Source organism: Camelus bactrianus, chromosome 3, assembly GCF_048773025.1.
Source record: "Camelus bactrianus isolate YW-2024 breed Bactrian camel chromosome 3, ASM4877302v1, whole genome shotgun sequence".
Lineage (NCBI taxonomy): Eukaryota > Metazoa > Chordata > Mammalia > Artiodactyla > Camelidae > Camelus > Camelus bactrianus.
In genome coordinates, this window is record NC_133541.1 from 60135671 (window position 1) to 60153577 (window position 17907).

Consider the following 17907-nt stretch of genomic DNA (forward strand, 5'->3'; position numbering starts at 1 on the left):
CAGTGCAAATTTTAAATTGGGTGGTCAGAGTAGGGCTCGTTGAGTTTTGTCATCGTGTATGTTTGAGCTACCTAATTCTTTTAAGTAGCTGTGTAGTTTTCTATTGGATGTATGTAATTTATTTACTCAGATCTCTTAGTCATTAAGTTTTATCCAGTCGTTTATATTGTAAATAGCTATAGTGATGTTCCTTGTGTGTGTTATATGATTATGTGTGCATTTAATACTCTGCTTACTTTTATTTTGACATACTCAGTTTTTGTGCTGTCATATCGCAATAATTGTGTGTATATATATTTTTTTTCTTTTTTGGCTTTTAAGCATGGATTGTCATATATCAAGATTTTTATAGTTGGTTTAAAAAAGTAGTTAATTTCTCTGACATTTATTTTGTTTGGGAATCTTAGTTGGTTATTTTCCAAACATCTAGTTGATTGTTGCCAGGACTATTATTGAATCCTTTTTGTGATATGCCTTCCATTGTATATTCAATTTTTATATGTGGTAAGGTACTTTTCTGGAATTGACGTGTACATGGTAGTTGAAAGTTAACGCTGCTTGTTGGATACTCTGGAGGGAAGGCTTTAGAGGGAAGAAGAGGAAGGAGGTATTTGTAATGTTTTGACTAGAGGAAGGACTCAGGTTGTTCACTATAGCAAGTAGTGCCAAGGAGCTTATTGATTTCAAAGATCAATTGAGTGATGATTAACTGGCTTGAAATTCATTTCTTTTTGCATAACTTAGAGGGATCTCTAAGTAAGACATTCCTATTATGTTAAAGATAAGGAATGTAGCAAACCATCAAGTAGAAACTAAGGAATTTTAAAAGAATTTTGAAGAATTCCATAAGCTTAAGATTCAACTAAAGAAAAATTAGTAATCTAAAGAGAATGGAATTGATCATCAAAATATTAGTCAGTAGAAGGAAGATGTCAGCTAGAAAGTAAAAAAAATCTGAAACATATCAATAAAATGTTTGAGTTAATAAAACATTTGTAAATTAGGTACTTTTATAATAGAGTTTATCTTATATAAAAACAGTGACAACCAAACATTCATACCTCATGGAAGCTGGTGAGCTTGGCATAAAGAAATAGGGAAAAATTAAACTTTTGTTATAATATTGGTGATGGCCTTGTCTTTCGTATAAAAGATGATAGGCTTAGCTGAGATTGTTCAAGAGGTTGGGATAGCGTCCCTAGAATTGATAGACCACTGTAGTCTGCTTTGACTAAGATGCTGGCTTTGAACCCTGGGGTTTCCTGAGACCCTTTCAGTAAATCTATAAAGGTTTTCGTAGTACTAAGTAAGCTGTTATTTGCCACTTTTTACTTTGTTGACTTTTGCACTGATGGTTCATAGCAGTGGGAGGTAAAAACTTCTGGTATTTTAGTATAAATTAATGCAGTGTCACTAGACTGTTAGTAGTCATTGTATTCATCACTGCCATACACATGCAGAGAAAAAGAAAAAAGCCAGTTTCAATTAAGAATGTCTTTGTTGGAGCAGTGCAATTATTAATTTTATTGTATAAGTTGCAGCCCTTGAGCATCTGTCTTTTTAACGTTTCTTGTGATGAAATGGAAAATGCACATAATGCTGCATTTCTAAGTACATTGTCTTGAAAAGCAGTTATGTGATCACTTGAGAGCTGAGCTCGCTGTTGCTTTAGCACACTATTTTGCTATGCAGAATGACTGTGGTTAGTTGGACTTCAGTATTTGACAGACTTCTTGGTGGGGGAGAACAAAGTGAGCCTCTCACTTTAAGGAAAATAGCTGATGGTATTTGATGGCTTTTAAGCAAAATTTGAGCTTTCAAGTAAAAATCAGAATTTTAGAAACTGTTATTCGCAGCTGTAGCATTGAGTTTCTGAAATACTTAACGCTTTTCTGATGATATTTTTTTTTTCTGGGCAAAAATTTATTATGACACTATTAAACTGTTTAACATTTTCTCAAGATACAAGAATTATTTGGATGAAATATTACATACTATAAGCTTTGTATACCTTTATATGCTACACTTATTTACAGACTATATATACATATATATATGTGTATATATAGTTTAACAAATATTTTTGCTTATTTTTTTCTAAAGAGAAAAATGACTTGTGAGGAAGTTTTTCCATGCTGCAAGACAAAGTAGCCTGCTTATATTTAAATTCCTAATATATTTAAAAGAGCAAATTTAATGTTGTAAGTTATAATTTAAAAAATAATAATTCAGACTCTTCTGGAGCTAAGAAAAATGTCAATTGATAAGCATCTCAAAAAATTTTAGGTCAGTATTTCAGTGTACTGTTTATTTGAAATGGTACCAATCCATAAACTACAATATGGATGTTATTCACATGTGCAACTGTAATGGCTAGAATTAGGAACAGACTTGGCATTTCACTAAACCAGAACAAAATTAGAAGTTTTATGCTGAACTCCGGAACAAATCAGTGGTCAGCTCTAAAGGATGTATAGTATACACTTGCAGTACTTTCTATTTCTTGAAGAAAACCCACCAAAGCCAGGGACATACCACTTTTTTGAAGACAGTGCCACTTTTTTTTAAGGTTATGCTATTACCTGGAAAGAATCGTGACACCTATGTTAGTGCCTGCTGACAGCATTTCTGATGGTATTGGAGGTGGTTGTCGGAGATTCCTAAAATCACCCTCAGATTCAGTAATTTTCTAGCTATGAGTAAGCAGAACTCGGCAAAGCTGTTGCCCTCACATCAACAGTGTATTATAGCAAGAGGATACAGATTATAATCAGGGAAGAAAGTGCTGTAGGGCTTAGAGTTCAGGAGAGACTAGATGCAAGCTTCTAGTTGTGCTCTCCCAGTGGAGTCACACAGTGCTTAATTCTTCCAGCGACGGTGTGGGACAACACATAAGAAGTATTGCCAATCAGGAAAGCTCACGTGAGCTTTGATGGTCAGAATTTTTATTGAAGTTTAGTGATGTAGGGCTGGCGCCCCCTTGCGGCTGATCTTAGTTACTCCATCAGTTTGACTTCAGAGATGGACTAAATCCCCTACCATAAATCGTATTAGTGTAAATTATCCATCATGGCCCAAGGTTCTCAGTAAATAGACGCTCTTACTGGGCAGGATATTTCAAGGGCATAGAGGTTACCTCCTAAGAGCTGGGCAAGGGCCAGATACGCAGTTTAGACAACCCAGGTCTACTTTCCTGTCTAGTGGTGATATAAAGAATGTGATATTTTGACATGCAATTAAACATGTTAACACTTGCAAGATCTATGTAACTCAGTGAACCAATATCACCTTGTGGCTATTGCATGATATGGCTATTGCATGATGCTACAAAATATGCATGAATAAATGGTACATCAGTGGATTTTAATAGCAGAGCATAAAACATTTTAGATGTGGTTAGATTCTACATTTTATCTAACTTTTAAGTAACTACATTAGGTAACACTCAACCAAAACAATATACAGTGACTGATTGAATTCAGAAACATATATGGGAATCCAGCTGTCTTCTATTAAGTTAGCTATTAAAGAGTATATAAGAATGTAAAATAATTCTGCTCTTTTCACTACATGTTTTTGGGAAATTATGGTTACTTTTACATAAAGAATGTTTTCTATATTGGAAATAGTAACTCTATTATGTATTAATTTAAAATTAATTAGTAGACATTTAGAATGTCCTCAGTTTTAATTTCTATTACTGTTAATGTTGATAGATACAACCTACATAAACACATTCTTTGGGGTCCAGTCATTTTTTAGATATGTCGAAGTACCTAGAGACCAAAAAAAAACTGGTCTAGAGGTAATAGAGGAATGAGATGAACGGCTCAACTAAGGGAAAGGTAGGCTTGTAACTGGGATCTCAGCGATAACTGGAGCCAGGGATTGGAATATTCTCATGAATCTTCATTTCCATCTCTTTATCTGTTTGGCCCTGTAACCTTCATTCTTTCTTATTATAGACTGGCTCTTCCATGTATTGGAAAACCTAGGAAACAAATAAACAGAAACCCTTTCTTTGGCCTTGCATCCTGTAACTTTTACCATCAGAAAAAGACTGACTCTCAGTTCCAGTGTGAAAAAAATAATTGGAAAGAAACTTTGACTCTGCTTGGTTCAGCATGGAATGATCGATTTTGACTAGACCACATTCTCCAAAGAAAATGAAAGCCTCCTCAGAAGCCATGTTGTTGGAAGTGAGGGAGAAAGAGTTCCCAGAGGGGGGTGTGCGTGTGAGTGTGAGTTTTCCCTGAGTGGGGAGGGGTTGCTGAACAGGCACCTCCCAAATCAGCATCTTTGAGTGTCAGCCAGTTGTACGGATTGCCAGCATTGGGGGACTTCAGAGTAGGAGATGTTGGGGTGTCCGGGTGAGGGAACTAGTGTTTCTACTCAATTTTTCTACTGAGAAAATTGATGTGACTACAAGGCATTATATGCTTGATGATTTTTAGATTTAAAACACCACATTGGGCAGAGTGGGTTTTAGATAATTCCTTTGGGGAGGTGGAATTTGGGCTCTGCCTGGAGGCCTAGTGTCCCCTAGGGGGAAGAGTGATAAAAGATCTCTAGGATAGAGTGGGTAGACAGTATGGGTTGAGGAATAGCTTGAATGGGAGAATGCAAGGCATTTAGCTAGATAGGTGGATTCCAGTAAGGGATTATGACTTCAGAATCTCAGTGTAGGCAGGAATTTTTGACAAATTTATTCTTCTTAGCCTCCCGCCCGTCAATGCCTACTGTGTTCAAAGCATTGTACCAAGTGCTAGGGTAGAGAATTGTGAAGATGACTTATATGTCCCCCGTATCCTCAAGTACTTTTCAGCCTAATGGAGAAAATGAATGTGAAAATGACTATATTACAGAAATGATAAATATCAGAAAAGGGTATATAATAAATAAGCTAGGAACATGATAGAAGAAAATTAATTATGACCAGAGGACAAAGTAGATGGCATCTGAGGTAGGCATAGAAGAATGACGTGGATAGGCAAAGGGCTGGCAGTAAGGACATTTCAGATGAAGGAATAGCATGATCAAGGGGATGGTGGCTTGAAAGTGTGTGCTTGGTATGTTTGGGAAGTGGCAAGCAGTCCTGTGAAGATTGGCAAAGTCATAAGAATTACTGAATGCCATGTCAGTAGTTTGGATTTTATTCTATAAGCAATGGGACTGTTTGTTTTTGAGTTGTGATTCAGGCATAGCTGTTTTGGGAGGCGTTATTACAGGTGTATAAGGAAATGCAAGAGCAGTGAAGCTCAAAGACCTCATGCAGAACTACTACAGGGTGTGGTGAGGAGGGATACTGACAGACAGTGGGAAAGGAAGTGGTTAGATAGATGAAAGGGTATTGAGAAGTAGGAATTGTTAAGGCTCTTTGACTGGATATGTAGGACACAGAATAGAGGAATAAGTCAGAGATACTGTTGTGAGAGAGGTTTCCAATAGGTTTAACCATATGTAATTTTTTTAACCTTAAAAAAACAGCAATATATGGTTCTACCTAATAGCTTGGATGAGTTGATTGATGTGTGACATATGTAAGGATGAGAAACAGGAGAGAAAGAGGAGGAGGAGCGTGGGAGGAATGATGGTGTGGTCATTTTTTGATGTGTTGAGTTTGAGTTATCTGCTGAGATACTCAAATTGAAAGGGTCCGGCAGCTGTTGGAAATGCAGGTTGTCAGTTATGGCTGGCTGGAGAGTTAGGAATGATTTATGTTGATTAATACTCTATGTCATGAAACCAGATGAGTATGATGGACGTGTGACCTAGATTATACAAATGATAATCCTCTTGTTTTGGAGATGCTGAACAAAATCTTCTTGGAGGGGAGGATATAGCTCAAGTGCTAGAGCACATACCTAGCATGCACGAGGTCTTGGGTTCAATCCCTAGTACCTCATCTAAAAAAAAAAATTTAAACAAAATCTTAAATATTACACCTTTTGTTGAGGGCATTATATTTGGGAGCTAGGCAGAGAGAGGTTTCCAAATTGTTTAAAATATTGAGTTTTATATTAAAATGGATATGTTCTAAGAAAAATGGATATATTCTGATTTTCATAATCGCTGTTCATAAATATGTACAGAATTATGTGGAAGCTCTTATTAATGGCTAACAGGCAAAAACTTCCTTTTTAAAAGATCTTGTGCTTTTAAAGAAGTAGCTATCTTCTGGGGTTTTCAGAATGTCCCAGTCTGTGTGAGTACAGAGTACTGTTTGATACCTCATGTTAGAATGCTGATGTAAGAGAGGGTTGAACAACTGTTGGTGTTATATTTTATGTATTTAAGTAGTAGCATTTGAGAACAAGTCTTTTTTTTCCATTGTTTTTAATCTGTTAGTAATCAAGCAAATTAAATATTTCCCAGCAATTATTGTTATTCATCTTGCTTAAGAAACAATGTTGATGTAAAGTAGAATACACCATAGGTAAAAATAAACCTAATTTTAAAAAATGAATATGCAGCCTGCTCCTTTGACTTCTGTTAGTGAAAGTGATTCTATTAGTGAAACTAGTGAATCAAATTTCTTTGACTTCTTACATAATTTGTTACTCAGAGTGTAAATTTAAAGCAAATATAAGAAATAATTATGAGCTTGTGCCTTGGCTCCCCTGCTTTTAACAAATGCCTTGGAAGGTCTTGTTGTTCTGGCCATGGTATTTGGAGAACAGTTCTTTCTTTGGACAGTTACTTTGGTTATCTTAACAAGGGCCTCTGGTTTCATAATGTACTTGGAGAAATAAAAGAAGAGCTGTGGGAAAAATAATCAGCTTGACAGAAGCCAATGAAGAGCTTATTCTGATTTCTAGGTAAGCAGTAGACAGTTAAATTTGACAATCACAAACATACTTCAAAACCTAAACCTCTTTTTCTTTTTATCTTTTTCCTCTAAGTTCTTCACCTCTCTCCCTCAAAGGTAGGTTGGTGCCTTTTGTGTTGGCCTTTGAGTGCCAAGTTGAATAGTTTATACATCATTTGGTAATGGGGAGCCATTTGTAGACTTTTCTGAGTTCCTAGAGTAAAGTGATTAAGCCTATGGTTTAGTAAGAATCTGTTCTGAAGATGAGTCTTTCTACAGTTGTAAGAAGGGTTGAAATAGTAGGAGAGGAAAAGAGGGCCTGGGCTAGAGTAATTGGTGAGGAAATGGAAAATAACAGAGTTTCCAGTGGTGTTGCAGATGCAATATGCAAGTTGGCAGTAGTGTTATGGCTAGAGAGATAGGAAGGAATCAATGTTGCTTTTGAAGTTTGAGTCTGAACTCTAGGAAAGATGCTCCTGCCATTAACAGTATAGAGTAGTAAAGAGGAAGGAGGGGTGTGTGTGTGCGCGCGCGCGTACATGCGCAGGGTTGGTTGCTGATATTTTAGATTTGGCTGTAATCACCTTAAAGTGAAGATTCTTAGCAGGTACTTGTTAAATTTGGCCTGAAGCTTAGGAGGAAAGCCAGATTTAGAGAAGAATTTGGTACTCATCCTCAGAAGTTATCGTTTGAGCTAGAGAGGTACTGATATTTCCATGAATGAGAGTTGAGAAATAGAAATTTCTGAGGAAAAAACCGTAGGAAATACCTTAATTTTAGGATGACCTGTGGCTAAATTGCATAATCTTTCCACCGCATTAAAACAGATGTTATATAGGAAAAACACCTTGAGAAAACATAGGAAATCTATGTCTAAAACAGTGCCTAAACATAGTAGGTGCTTAAAAAATATTTGTTGACAGAATAAATATGATTTGTTTGGGATATAAAGGACTTAGAGGAGAGGATAATGGGCATATTGTAGAGAACTCTAAGCGTTATGTTATAACACCTACTCCCCCCGCCCCTCATTGGGTTATTGCTCAGTGCAGAAGAGTGGATAGATCTGAGAATATTCTGAACTTTTAAAATGTTCTTTAAGATAGATTTCTCTTTGAGGTACTGAAAGAAGTTCAGCAAGTCAGGTTATCAGTTTAATCTAATTCAGAGGGTATATTCTTTGTTTTACCTGCTAAGAATTAGACTTGTAAAGTATATTTTGAAAGTTTAAAGTATTTTCATATTACCGTATCTGTATGTAAACTTTTTTTTTTGCCTTTGTCTTTACTTTTTCCCTCTGCCTGTGACGTCTTTCTCACCTTCTCAGTACTTTGCTTTCTCTGAATTACTTGCTATTCATCTCTTAGGTTTCCGTTTAGCCATCAGTTTTTTCAGGAAGTGTATAGTAAAATGCTAAGACTGATGTTTTCCATATGCCCCCACATTCTAGTACTTGCTGTACCTGATTGCAGGTGCCTGTTTTGTCTGTATTCTCCGCTAGACCGTAACTTCTATGTTATGGTGTTCTCTGGTGTTAACTTGTTTCCTACCGTGTAGCACAATGCTTGGCACATAGTTTGTTGGAGATGGACTAGATAAGAGGCCATGCTAGACTGAAGTTTGCTTTCAAACTTTAGATTCAGTGTTTTAAAGGTATATCTTAAAATACAGGTTAAGGAATATTTTAATTGCAATAGGTAGCCACTGAATCACCATACTTTCCAAAGTTTTAGATTGAACATTTTGTGAAATTAAAAAAACAGTTTCTTAAGTAGAAAAACTACCCTTCAGGGTAGTTAGTTTATAACCATGTTGGAGTAATGCATTGAACCAGATGATCACAAGTCATTTCCTTGCCCGGTTTTCATGCACTTAGGTACTGTTATGACACTGTAATTGTTGAAGTTCTAAGAGAAACTCAACTGTAAGAATTGGTAGTTCTTGAGAAATGAAATTACACAGATATCCGAGATGGAGGATGTAAGGTAGGAACTGATGCTAGCCTCCTCCTAGTAAGTATTGTGCTTTTGCTTTCGTTGTTGTTTTGTTTTTTGTTTTAATAAATGTGTTTGATTAGTGCATAACATTTTTGGAGAGGGTGTGGCTTTTTCTACCCTTCATTATCTGTGTTCCAGGATGATGGGAGTCAAGGTTAGTGAGTGTGAGACTGTCTTGGTTGAGTGCACTTCAGTATAAACTTTTGGTTGTATGTGCATTGTGTTGTTGGTCCCACCTTGTGTATATTTCTGTTTCAGTAAATTGAATTTTTGGATGAATAGGCATGCAATGGTGCTGTTTCTTTACAAATACTCCCACAGAACTAAAACCTCCTTTGGACCCTATAAATATGTTACCTGTGGCAAAAGGAAATAGTTTCTGCTCTTGCCTTGAGCTAATGTGATCTGAGATATATAACTAAATACATAGACACACACACGCTTGTTATTTGCCTGAACACAAATGTACTCAAATGTCTAACATACGCATGAACATTTCTTCTCAAGTTTAATTAATACAGTTGGTGTAAGGGGTACTACATCTATTTTGCTTATTCTAGTGGTTGTTCAGGTGAATTTACTTGTGACCAAATTTTAGTCTGTCTACAAGTGATGAAAAAAAAAAGACTGAATAAAATCAGTATAAGATATCTTTTCTTTACTTCCCCCTTCACTTTGAAAAGTCAACTTATTTTTCTTAACTACCAGCTCAGGCTGTACAACTATAGGAACTATGTTTGTTAAAAGGAAATATGGGGATTTTAGGAGATTTATAGTAGTTTGAGCATATGTCTTTATGTCTTACTAGCCTGAGATAACCAATTTAATTTCAGAAAGAACAGCATATATGAGAAAACCTGATTAACGTCTTTGAGAGTCACAGAAGAACTTGAGAAGTTTGTAGTATGATCAGGGATACAGCGTTCCGAGTGATTCAGGTGACAAGAGATTTTTTGGCAAGTAGATTTGCGCACATGTTTCTCTGTAAGAACTTTGGTGCCTGTCAGTGACATAACCAGGAGGAAGAGCATAGTGGAAAGTAAAAGTGATCTGCTGGGAACTTCAGTGTAGTTTCCCTTTTGGACCAAGTTTGCTGATGGTAGCGCTATTTTCATTGTTTTCTGCTACAGTAGACAGTTTCCATTTAGGATTGTCAAGTTAGTTGTAAATAATTGTGTAGTTTGAATTAAGTGACTGTCTATATTCACACCAGCTTGTGTTCTCGTATGAACTTCTGTATTATTCTACCTGATTAGGAAAGACTAAAAAGCACAAAGGCCCCTCCAAGGCCCCTTAAATATACTACACCAGTATACAACGTGTTCATAAAAACATTCATGTGATTCCAAATTTAAAGGTGAAATGATTCCTGAAACGTGCGCAATTTGTCTCTTTTACTGTTGACTTATTTAATGTACAGTTTCATCTTGGATGTTATATTTTAGATAAACTGATTGTGTAGTGTCTGAGAAAATGAAATCAAGGGACCCCACTGCTGCCTGTAAGATTTCTCAGCAAAAGCTGAGGAAAAAATGTATTTACTTTTTAAATGTCATGCTGTTTCTTTCCCCCATCTTCCTTAGAGAGAGAGAGAGGGAGAAGGAGAGGGAGAGGGAGACAGGGAAAGAGAGAGAGAGAGACAGAGCAAGACAGGGATAACTTCCTTCTAAATAGGGAAACAGATACTTTATTATTAAAGTGTTATTTTAGGCAAATTTAAGTCACAGTATCTCAAATGCATACTGTTCTTGCCATCCCGCAAAAGCATAATCCCACATTGGGGAAAGGATGGAGCTACATGCGGGTTTCCTTCTAGAATTGCCAGGAGAAATGAAAGAATTTCTAGCTTACGAATTCTTTGGTGCCTCCAACCTCAATTAATAGTATGACCTGTAACATTCAAAACAGAGGTTTTGGGAGAAGAAATTCCCTCTTAAAATCAATGTCTTAGCAGAAACAAAGATTGGTTTCTCCTGTTCTCGTCCCAAAATTAGAAGGAAGGTAAACAAGACTGGAAAGCAGGAAGACAGTTGAGGCTTAGGTCATCCACAAAGTAATTATCCATTATGCAACAGTATAAAATTTGAGATTTTTGTTGATGAAGTTGAATTAATCAGTTCTGTAGTCTTTTATGTGTATGTGTGTATGTAATTTGTAAGTGTATGATTTTGTATTCATTCATAATAATATCTCATCAGCCTTCTATGAGGTAGGTACTGTTACTCTGTGCCTTTTTGTCAATGAGGAGACTTGGGCTCATAGATTAAGAAGTTAGCCCTGTTTGTACAGCCAGAGCTGGGATTCAGACACAGGCAGGGCCCTCGGGCCTGTACTCTTAAACACTGTACTGTGTATAGCCTGTGTAGTGCTTTTTCATTTTACAGTTTTCTTTGAAGGAGTTTAGGACAAATATTTAACTTATTTTGAGGTTGAGATGGAGATTATTTCTCCCTGTTTTACAAGTGACGGTAATGAGGTACCCAGTGTAGAGACTTGGCCATGATTGTGGGGGGAGGTTTCTGATAAGTCCTAGTCTCGTGAGTCTGCTTCACTCTTTGGAAGAGCTTGTGAGGTGTGTGCATGTAGCCATCCTTCTTCGAGCTCTGTCAGCCTAAATTGTTTTCATACTCTTTTCAGAGGTAGATAGCAACCTTCAAAGATCAGAACTATTACTGTGGACATTGAAGAAGAGATTTTTTCTCTTTCCTTTGCATTGGCAGGGAGGAGTCAAACTGAACTTCTAAAGTCTTTCAATATTGTGTTTTTAGATTCAACACTTCTTTCATTCACCAGATACTTTTTAGATTAACATTACTATGTACCAGGTACAGTCTGTGAATTATAATTGCCACATATATGAGCAGAATAAAAAATTTAACAAAAGTGATGGAGTTCATAGATACTCAGTAATCTCACTTTACACTCAGAATATCCTTTCTCCTGTAGGACCCTTCACTTATTCTGTGTTCTTTTGAAGTGTTCCAGATTCCAGTTGCATTTTTTGTTTTTCTTTAAATATTTATTTAAATAGTTATCAGAAAAATTATCTTTAAAGAGAGATAATAAGGCTTTGACTGTAAAGACTTAGAGAAATAGTAGGCATGATTAAATACATGTTTTCTTTCATTTTATTGAAATGATGCTAATGATGTTAAATTGAGTCTTTTAGACAAATATCCACTGGGAAAATGTCTCCTTGGGGAGCGTTGTATCTTTGGTCTGAGGGTATGTTTTGAGAAGTCGTACTCCTTGTTATTTTTTATATAAAATGAATGATAACTACAAATTTCAGAAAGTTAAAGTAGAGAGCATTTTCTTGGCTGCTAGGTTAAACAGAATATATAATGATTCTCCATGAGAAATCACTGCCTTAGGGATGCTGACACTAACCCTACATATTTTTTACCAAAAAAAAAAATCTTAGGTTAAGGAGAAGTTGAGAGGCATTGAGTAAAGGAGACCTAAGGACTAGTGCTCAGTGGATATGAAGTATTTGAATCAAATCATATCACATTAGATTTGTGGCTTATTTATAAAATATTTGTTTTAGCTGCTTATCATGATTCTATAAAGCAGTTTTTAATTTATTTTTTATCTAGTATAATTGATTTTTTGATTTTCAGGTTTTTAAATGGGATAAAGACTGCATGTTTAATTGTGCTTTTATGCTTTGGTAGTAGTTTTAATAAATCTGTGCAGATACATTTAAAATCTTCTTGTTAATGTGATTGACCTTGATAATTTGAAGTTAACAAAGAGAATTCAAGAAATTCTGAATTTTGATTAAGACCATTCAATTTTTTTCCTAGAACAGACACTTGTAACAATGGAATGTTTTAACACTTTTTGAGGATCACACTCAATTTTGTATGTGTTCATAAACCAATTGTTGGATAATTTAATTTCAGTTTATAGTAATAATCAGGATTGACATGTTTTGCCTAATGAGTTCAAAACTTACAAACTTTTGGCATAAAGGGAATTACTAATATTCAGGAAACAAAGTTGTTTATTTAGATTTATGTCTCTGTATACCTCTGTTTTAATGCCAGAATCTTACAGAACTACATAGATGTAAAAACTAAAAATCACAAATATAAAAGTTTTTAGTCAGGTTTTTATTATATATTAGTAATTGTGTAATGCATCATTCACCTCTGTGTGCATCATTTCACGGTGAGTTTACAAATGGAGATTTTTTGCATAAAACACAACAGAAATTTAACAAATATCAAGTACACAAAAATAAGTACTTTTTAAAAATTGCCCTTAATTTTTCCTTTGTTCAGTGTGCAAATCTGCTCTGTGGGATAGCTCCACTACTTTGAGGTATTAAGGAATATGCCAATTTCACAATGGTTGAACTGGTACTAAAATTTTAGAGGAATGCTATGTTCATTGTTCATTCCTTTCTTCCTCTAATACTAATGGTTTACAATTACGTTTTTCCTATTAAGTTATGACCAAGCTCCATGATTGTTTTTCATTATTTTGCTTCTGTCTTATACACAGACTTTCAAGTAAGTGGGTTGGTTTTTATAAGAAAATTAAAAATAATTCTTTTGAGTTTTTTTTTTTTAAATAAACTAAGGAATCAAATAGTAAGCTTTCATTACAGCAAGCTTACAAAAATAGTGATGGTAGCATAATAGTTTTGACTGTTAACTTATGGCTAGATATTAAGTATGTCACTGTAATATGAATGTTTATTTTCCTCTGAATGTTTCAAGTTAGACTACTTGTACTAAAGCATAAGTTTGGATGACTAATATAGTAAAAGTGTACAAATATTTCATAACAATTACATTGTAGATTTGTTACCATGACAATGTGATAATTCCAATCTGTTTCTAAGCATGCTCCAGATTATATCAATCCGTAAGGCTTTTATAGGCATAGATTGGTGGCATGGATGATGCTAGAGTTATAGCCAAGATATTGCCAGTGATTTAAACAGATCGTCAGGTGGTATGGTAGGTAGAAGAAAGTTAAATTGAGAGCAAGAAAGTTAAGGGGACAGAGGTGTGTATTTCCCACATGTTTGTTAAATAAACTTGAAGAGTTGAGTTCAAATGTGTGGTTATGATTAAGAGTGTCTTAAGACAAAAGGGAGTAATCAGCTTCATGTTGAAATAGGAAATTAGAACAGTAATCCTTAGTGTTATTCCATTTCCTACTTTAGGGCACAAACCTAAAATGGAATAAAGTTTTATTTTCTCCCAAGTACTATGTGCCTGTTATATTACATCTTGGTTCCTTATATAGAGAGAGGTAATAAATTGTTTGTTTCCATTTGTCTGTCTTAATCCTATTTTTCTAAGTAAGGATTTGATTGTAATAAGTGATTGTCTCTTGAGCAGATAGACAATCCTGAAGGTAGAGAGATGGGCAGAAATAGAAGAGGTGTATATGTGAGGTGATTAGGCCTGACATAGAACAAAATAAAAAACGAGTTAAAGGATTATTTTTGAGAGACTGAGAAATTGAAAACAGTTGAGTTAAAATTGGAATGACTGGTTCAGAGTAGAATGTAAATGTTTAAGTTACATGTAGGTATTTAAAACCTCTAGTAGTATGTTTTTCAACTACCAGTAGTAATTTTATGGTTGCTATTTTTATTCTAATCTGTTAATTTTTTTCCTTAGGTGGTATCATGGAAAACTTGATAGAACTATAGCAGAAGAACGGCTCAGGCAGGCAGGGAAGTCCGGCAGTTACCTTATAAGAGAAAGTGATCGGAGGCCAGGGTCCTTTGTACTTTCATTTCTTAGCCAGACAAATGTTGTCAACCATTTTAGGTAAGTCTATTCTTATTATGAGGCTTTATTATATAGCTTTCTTGCTGTAGTATTCATAAATATGCCTGCTTTAGTGACATTTAAATAATGGAGAAAGAAGTATGTTTTCAGTTAAATGATTTAATCAGTGATTTTGAATTTATTATTATTGAATGCTTACATTTTTGTTTGAAAACAGTATTGTTATTGGACCTTTTGTGCTAATCCTTAATGTAATTATTACTTTTAAAGTATAAAGAATTAAAAAGAAACGTTGGTAAAGTGGAAATAAAGGAAATAAATACGTTTAGACCACAAAGTAACAGAAAATACAGAAACAGTGTTTTAAGAGTCAAGGTGTTTGCCCTTTAATTCGTTTTAGCTTCACTGTTCTGAAACTCTTTGCAGACTCATTTCAGTTAAACAGACATGTAGATTTTTCAAGTGCAAAGTCTGTATGTATAAATATGTGTACATATAGTATTGTATTTGATTTCATTTTTATGGGAGACATTAAAAAAATCATCTAGTGCCTATAATGTTAACTGATAAAGTGTAATACTCTTGATTTTTAGATTTTAAAATAGGCTTTAAGAGTATTACAACGTGTGTGGAATGTGAAATTATTATATTCTGTATAAATATTTCAAGAGATCTGTAAGTTACTTTTAGCCAAAGAAAACTTACTAAAATTGCTATTTTGTCTTAAATATGGAAAGTAAGAAGAGGTATTTGAGGATGGATTTACAAATATTTTAATGAATTGTGTAATTGAGGTTTATAAGTCAGATATGTATCTCATATCAAATGTATACATATAGCTTTTTGAAAGAAGTAATCTCAAGTAATTTACATATGGTGAAGGTAGTAATAAGTGGTGTTTTAATATAGGGACACAGATAAAGGAAAAGAATATGAAAATTAGAGATTTATAGTTTCTACAGGGCTTGGTCTTCAAAACTGGCTGTAAAGGTTTTTGTTATACTGTATTTTTTTTCCTGTACAAACAGGATTATTGCTATGTGTGGAGATTACTACATTGGTGGAAGACGTTTTTCTTCTCTGTCAGACCTAATAGGTTATTACAGTCATGTTTCCTGTTTGCTTAAAGGAGAAAAATTGCTTTATCCAGTTGCACCGCCAGAGGCAAGTAAAACTTGAATAAAATATCTTTCAAAACTTTATTATTTCACTTTACTAATGGGGTTAGTTCTTGTTCAATTTCTTGTGTGTTTATTATAATATAATTCAGGAGTATTTGTTGTGTTACATTTTAATTCTGGTTGTAGTGTCAGAGCAAAACTGACAACTTCTTTAAAAAAAGGAAGTACTTTTTCTGTAACTTTGTATTTAAGTTACAAGATTTTTTTTATCATACTATATGGTGATACCCTAACAAATATTTCTGAATGAATGAGAAGTAATTACTGAGATCAGAGTGCTAATGCTGAAGTTGCTGCAGGATTCTGAAATGACTTCAGCATCATAAGAGAAAGATTACCTTGTATGATCTGTGTAGTTTATTTAAAATTAAAAGATAACTCATATTAATTGATTAAAAACATTTTGGTTATATGGTTAAAAGAGTTTCTATAAAAACAACAACAAAATAAGATGAACATTTCTAGGTTTTGGTTATTTAGAGCCTCAGTAAAAAATAGTTTGAATGATCCTATGGAGTTTATAATGTGAATTTTTATTGGCTTTAACTCTGTGTGAATATACTTGATTTGACTTTGACATAAGAAGTTTACTTATCTTTTGTAAGTCAATTTTTTTGTGGTTTCTAGCCAGTAGAAGATAGAAGGCGTGTTCGAGCCATTCTACCTTACACAAAAGTACCAGACACAGATGAAATAAGGTATTTTATAATACATTTTCATGTATAGGCGTTTAAAACAGATATTTGAAAGACTCAGAAAATGTGTTGTTGCTCTTGGACTAGGAAGGTTTTGGAATTTGAGGAAATAACATCCAGCAAAGCATTTCTTTAATATTAAGCCCATTGTTCCCATCCTCCTGTGTTGGCTTACCCGTTCAGACTGTAGATTTGGATTAGAGACGCCACAGTGAAGATGCCAGGAGAAATAGTTTAGCTTTTATTAGACTATCTCTGACAGAGTAAGGGAAGTTCTGCTATATTCTATACTCTGTTTTAATTTTTATTGCTACATGATGTTTATGTGTCAACTGTAAATGGTATTCAAATGATGATTAAAGTTTATTTTACATTATGAGTGAATAATTTTGAGTGTTATTAGTGGTGTAAAATTATAGACATGAGAATTTTTTGTTTTTATTATGTAACTTAATTTACGTATGATTTCTTTTATTTCTATAGAATTTGATTTATTATATAATGTGGTCATTTTATTTATCAAATTATGTTAATGATCAAATAATCAGTATCTTTATAAGCTATTTAGCTTTACAATAGGAAATTTGTTTCTTTCTCATAAAACATTAAGGCTGCTTTTGAATAATTACTGATTCTGAGTATACAGCTTCTCGCTGAAATCAACAGCAGCATTGAAAATATAGTGGTAAACTTGAGAGGTACTAAAATTTTCTAGAAATGTGATATTTTAAAAAACAAAGATTGAACTATCTGAAATCTCAAAATAGGCATTCGGTTTTTGTGATTGTCCTCAAAATAACAACTTCTCATTTAATTCTTATTGGCCCACCTTTATTTGTGATTTAGGCTGGAATAGCCAATGAAGGAAAAAGAAGGGGTGAACTGCGTATTTTGAGGATTTTGGGTAATTTGTAAATTCTCAGTGGGATCATCTAGAGCAGCACCTCTCAAAGTGTGATCCGTGTAACCCTGGGGACCCTAGAGATCCATTCAGAGGGTTCATAAGATCAAAACTATTTTTATAATAATACTGAGACATAATTTACCTTTTTCACCGTGACATTTACATGATGGTACAGAAGCAGTGGACAGTCAAACTGCTGGTGCCTTAGCACAAATCAAGGCGGTGGCCACACACTTGCACTTAAAAAAATCCAGTTTCCTTTAAGAATGTTTTTGATAAGACGGTAAAAAATACTTACTTTACTAAATCTCAACCTTTGGCTATACATCTTTTTAACATCTATGTGATGAAATGGAAAATACTCAGAAAACACCTCTACTTTGTAGCAAAGCTCAGTGTCTTGAGGAAAAGAGACACGTTGAGAGCTGAACTAGCTGCTCTTTTTGTGCATGCCATTTTAGGAGAATGATTGACAGGAAAACGATAGTTATTCAGACTTGAGTATTTGACTTTTTTTTTTTTTTAAAAAGACAAAGTGAGTTTGTTCCTTCAAAGACAATAAC

General features: G+C 34.4%; 1 protein-coding gene across 1 annotated transcript in view; it reads left to right on the forward strand.

Moving 5' to 3' along the window:
* The window catches only part of RASA1 (RAS p21 protein activator 1), a 96894-nt gene that overhangs the window by 32390 nt on the left and 46597 nt on the right, over nt 1-17907 (forward strand). The window contains exons 2-4 of the mRNA XM_074360334.1: nt 14451-14603; nt 15593-15732; nt 16377-16443. Of these exons, the coding sequence (XP_074216435.1) occupies nt 14451-14603; nt 15593-15732; nt 16377-16443 (360 nt within the window). The remainder of the gene's footprint in view (nt 1-14450; nt 14604-15592; nt 15733-16376; nt 16444-17907) is intronic.